Raw genomic sequence first — 4,739 nt, 5'->3', positions numbered from 1 at the left:
TTCTGGCGGGGTGGGTGGGTGGAGGGTGCTGCAGAATTGGACCATAGATTTCTTTTGGGCAGGGTCCAGCACCAGGGGCAGGAAGTGGGCAGCCAAAATAGTGCATTGGTTCTTCCCCTTTATGCAAATATGCACCCATGGTGAAGGAACCAGGGTTATCTGCAGCCAGGAGTCAGCATAGGAAACTGATTGGGGCGTCCTGGGGCATTAGTAACTACGTTGTACATAGCCCACATGGTAAGAAGGTGTAAGTTTCTCTCTAGTGGCCATCCTACTTTGAAAGAGGGCCATTCGACCTCACAAAGAGCTCTCAACTTCTCTGATTTCATTTTGACCCCATAGTCACCAGAGAGGCCCTTTTTAAAATTAGCTAGCATACAATCCAGCACAGTGAGCTTGGATGACATGGATTAAGGTTTCCCATAGTGGCTCAGAGTGATATGGCCCAAATATCTCTGATCTCTCCAGATATCAAAAGCTTGTACCTCCCAGAGAGCTCAGGAGATCACTGGCTGAAGGAAGTAGTCGATGAGGACATTTTGAAGGGACAAAGACTTCTGGGAATGGGTCTTAACTTAGAGGCTCAAGAGCTGTGCAGTTTCTTGGGGGCGCCATTGGAAGAGCCAGGCATCATAGAGGGTTAGGCTGTTCAAGCTTGTGGGAGGGCCTTGGCCAAGTGCTGTGATCATAAAGACCATGGTGGTTTCTCTCCAGGATTTGTCCTCCCAGTATTCCAACGGTATATACCCTGGTGCCAAGGCAGGATATTTCAGAGGTGGATGGCAGGTAGAATGGAGGAGGGCAAGGTATGGAAGTCTGCCGAGATAATCAAAGAGTGAAGGCTGTCTAGGTTGTAAGTGATGCCTGCTCTCTCTCCCCTCAGACAGAGAGGTCAGGTTTGGTTCCACAGTGGAAGGGGTTGTAGGAGGATCAGGATGGGCTCCAGGAGGACATTTTGCATCACAGACAGGAGGAACTCACATCCTAGCCTCTGAGGGCAGAATTGGTGACCTGACATTCACTACTATACCTATTTGCCTTTACAGGGAAAACTCTCCCACTGGCCCTAGCATCCTCCATCCTGTGAACAGTGTCACAACAGACAAAGAGTGGGTCTCCTGCTGGAGACCATTCAGATGTCCATCTGTCCCTCATGGGATTTTGCAGCTCCTTGGCAATAGCAATTGAAGGTAAATCCTCTACCGAATTGAATGCACAGTGAGGAACTGTGTTCCCCAGTGTCAACTTTGCTGCTTAGCCATTAACAGGGCTGCAAAGGGCCTATGAGCCCCAGTTACAGGATTTTTTTTTTCTTTAAATGCCAGCCCTGAGTTGCTGCCACGTGCAGACCCAATTATCCTCTGTAGCCAAGGCCGTGGAGCCACAAGCACTTTCACTTGTCACAGACATTCACACTCTCATTTGGAGGCTATGCATTCTCTCCCCATACCAGCTATATACCAGATGAACCCTAATTGCCAGTCCGGCAACTGAAGGAGAGTGATCAGGTCTCCTGTTCTACTTGATCTGAGTAGGTCTGACTAGGGTTCTACAGATCCCTGAGGGTTTACCGGATTACCAGACTACCAGAGTTGACTAGGGTTGATGCATTAAGGTCCAGGAGCTGGTCTTTCTCTCCAACCAGAGTCCAGTGATCCAGGAACACTTGACCTTGGGGTGGGCACCACAGATGAGGGATCCCATCAAACAAGATAGAGATGTTTCTATCTCTCCACACTGTACTGTCCATCCCAGAGGGGGATGCTCTGGGATTGGTGACACAAAAGGCCAGCCTGATTCTGCTTCCTGGCCAATGCACTAAAGATGTTGCACAAAACTAGATGCGGAGAAATGGAAAACAACACCTGGAGAGATTGGAGAACTGTTTATTATGCCAGCAGGGATGGAGGAGTTAACACTCTGAACCTCCAACCCTAGCTGAGAGTTAGACACAGTCTTTTATGGGTAAATTGGGGAGGGGAAGTTTCAGCAAGCTTGGAATGTCTCATCAGGGCAGGGACTCAGTGTCTGCCCTAATACAGAGCTGGCAAAGAAGCAGGAACTCCAACCTGCTCAAGGCCTCTAGTTGCTCAACAATTCATGGGAGAAGGAACTAGCTCATGGGAGAACAGAAAGGCCAGGCAGCTATCAGCCCTGAGTTCCATCAAGATTGTTCACAAGTTCTGGGTTGCTCCATATCAAAGAGAGGATAAAGGTACATTTATAAATGTGTAATATTATGTGTGGGGAAATACATGATGAGAAATGATATAAAAAACTGTAAGTATAGATCAGGATATGACTGAGACTACAAGTAGTAGGTGAGTCTGTGCTTGTGAGACTACATATCTTGGGTCTGTGTGTCTATCTAAATAGAATAAGTGGATTCAAACAGAAAAAATCCTTTTGTATATAAATCTTGACTTACAATATTGCGAAGTCCAACATATTAGGATATTACATATTTTTATAATATATAAAGTGCAGAGAAACTATTTTTTGGAGGCAAAGGGCCCATGAGCCCCAGTTACAGGGTATTTTTTTAAATGCCAGAGGGTGCTTTCGTGTATCAAAGAAAAAGTGCACCTCATTCCCACCATGGGTACCGGTCACACCACGACCTCTTTTCCTCCATTTTATCTACCCGTAGGACCTTGTGGATGTGAACAAACACACCTGGCGTATTTTTCTATTAGAGCCAGGATCTGAACTGGAATCAGCTGTATGGGACCTAGTTCTCTGCAAACAGTGTTTAACCACTGCTCTATGGTTCAGGAACAGGAGACCACTTAAATTCAAGTTTATAGAACACATATTATCCAACATAGTGTTATAACTCAGACAGTGTTTGTTGAGTTGAATTATGTTTATGGATGGCAGTAAAGGACTGTTAACCTGACATATTTAAGAGCTACAGTAAATAGCCTGGAAGGAAAGGAGTAAATTGTTTTAGGGCAGAGATCAACATTCCTCAATGGCAGTGCAATCAGATCTTAACCAATAATGTCCGTAAAGTCATATAAGTTAGAACTCACAAGTGCACTAAAAAGTTTACCCTCCAATTTGCTAATTTGTGTTGGAAAACAATGTTTAATGAAAAGAGTAGCCAGTCTAGAAGGCTTCCTGGAGAGATTGTGTTAATTAGTGGAGGTTGCCAGAAAAAGGAAGAGGTTCTCTTTAGGAGTATTAATGGTATATCTTAATGTGTCTGGGACAATCCTGGTTTACAGATAGTGCTGCTATTGCTATTAATCTTAACCTTTCTTCACTTCAGAGGGAACACACTTTGGATGGTAAATTATATGGTCACCCTTTTTTTAAGAGTGATGATTTATTGAAATTACAGTGACTCAAGTGAATCTAACTATCCTTTATCACTCTCTGTCTTCAGGGCCTGGGAGTTGATCTTGGTCTGACATGACCATTTCCAACATAAGCAGTTCTAACACAGGACCATTCATCCTAGTAGGAATCCCAGGCCTAGAGCAATTCCATGTATGGATTGGGATTCCCTTCAGTGTTATCTACGTTGTAGCTGTTATGGGAAACTGCATCCTTCTCTACCTGATCACGACGGAACATAGTCTTCATGAACCCATGTTCTTCTTTCTCTCCATGCTGGCCCTGACTGACCTCATCTTGTCCACAGCTGGTGTGCCTAAAACACTGAGCATCTTTTGGCTGGGAGCTCGAGAAATCACTTTCCCTGGGTGCCTTACGCAAATGTTTTTCCTCCACTATAGCTTTGTGCTGGATTCAGCCATTCTCATGGCCATGGCCTTTGATCGCTATGTGGCCATCTGTTCTCCCTTGAGATATAACACCATCTTGACTCCCAAGACCATCCTCAAGATTGCTGTAGGCATTTCCTTCCGAAGCTTCTGTATCATCCTGCCAGATGTATTCTTGCTGACACGCCTACCTTTTTGTAGGAACCGCATCATTCCCCACACGTACTGTGAGCACATAGGTGTTGCCCGGCTTGCCTGTGCAGATATCTCCATCAACATCTGGTATGGCTTTTGTGTTCCCATCATGACGGTTATCTCAGATGTGATTCTCATTGCCGTTTCTTACACCCTCATCCTCTGCACTGTTTTTCGCCTCCCCTCCCGTGATGCTCGCCAGAAGGCCCTTGGCACCTGTGGTTCCCATGTCTGTGTCATCCTCATGTTTTACACTCCTGCCTTTTTCTCTATTCTTGCCCATCGCTTTGGGCACAATGTCTCTCGCACATTCCACATCATGTTTGCCAACCTGTACATTGTTATTCCACCTGCACTAAACCCCATTGTCTACGGAGTGAAGACCAAGCAGATCAGAGATAAGGTTATAATTTTGTTTGGTAAGAAGAGTACAGAATAAAGTTCCACCAGGCGGTGAGAAAACCAGGATCAATTTATAGTGAATATAAATAGAGCAAGAATGAAAGAGGAAAGGCTACAAAGCAAGAACTTCCTACGAGTTGTCTTGTATACCAGGAAAAAGGCATGATCTATATAAAAAAGTTGGCCCAATATATGAAAAAAAATCCTGACTACCTTTTTTCCTTGTGGCATATGGGGTTCTAGAAGATATGATCAGGAAGAAAGAGCAAACATAGAAAGTGCTGCAGATAATTCATCCATTTGAAAAATGAAAATCTTTTATTAACTGCAGTGTTCCAGATATTGTGCTAAGCCTTTAGGATGATGAAGGTTCCCTATACAGTGGAGGATCTGCCTTGCTTCCATGGAGAT

At 44.7% G+C, this 4,739-nt stretch overlaps 1 protein-coding gene across 1 annotated transcript; it reads left to right on the top strand.

Moving 5' to 3' along the window:
* The first annotated feature begins 3,417 nt into the window (after positions 1 to 3,417).
* Positions 3,418 to 4,365, top strand: LOC102477115 (olfactory receptor 52H1). The gene has a single exon (XM_006162540.1). It carries the CDS (start codon positions 3,418 to 3,420, stop codon positions 4,363 to 4,365), a length of 948 nt encoding a protein of 315 aa, XP_006162602.1.
* The last annotated feature ends 374 nt before the right edge of the window (positions 4,366 to 4,739 follow it).

The sequence above is a fragment of the Tupaia chinensis genome, unplaced genomic scaffold (genome assembly GCF_000334495.1).
Source record: "Tupaia chinensis unplaced genomic scaffold, TupChi_1.0 Scaffold140176_1, whole genome shotgun sequence".
NCBI lineage: Eukaryota > Metazoa > Chordata > Mammalia > Scandentia > Tupaiidae > Tupaia > Tupaia belangeri.
The sequence above is the reverse complement of the archived record's forward strand: the minus strand, read 5'-3'. Positions and strand labels throughout refer to the sequence as shown.

Bases quoted from the DNA above. Each gene is read 5' to 3' on its own strand.
- LOC102477115 (XM_006162540.1), top strand. From the start codon at position 3,418: ATGACCATTTCCAACATAAGCAGTTCTAACACAGGACCATTCATCCTA.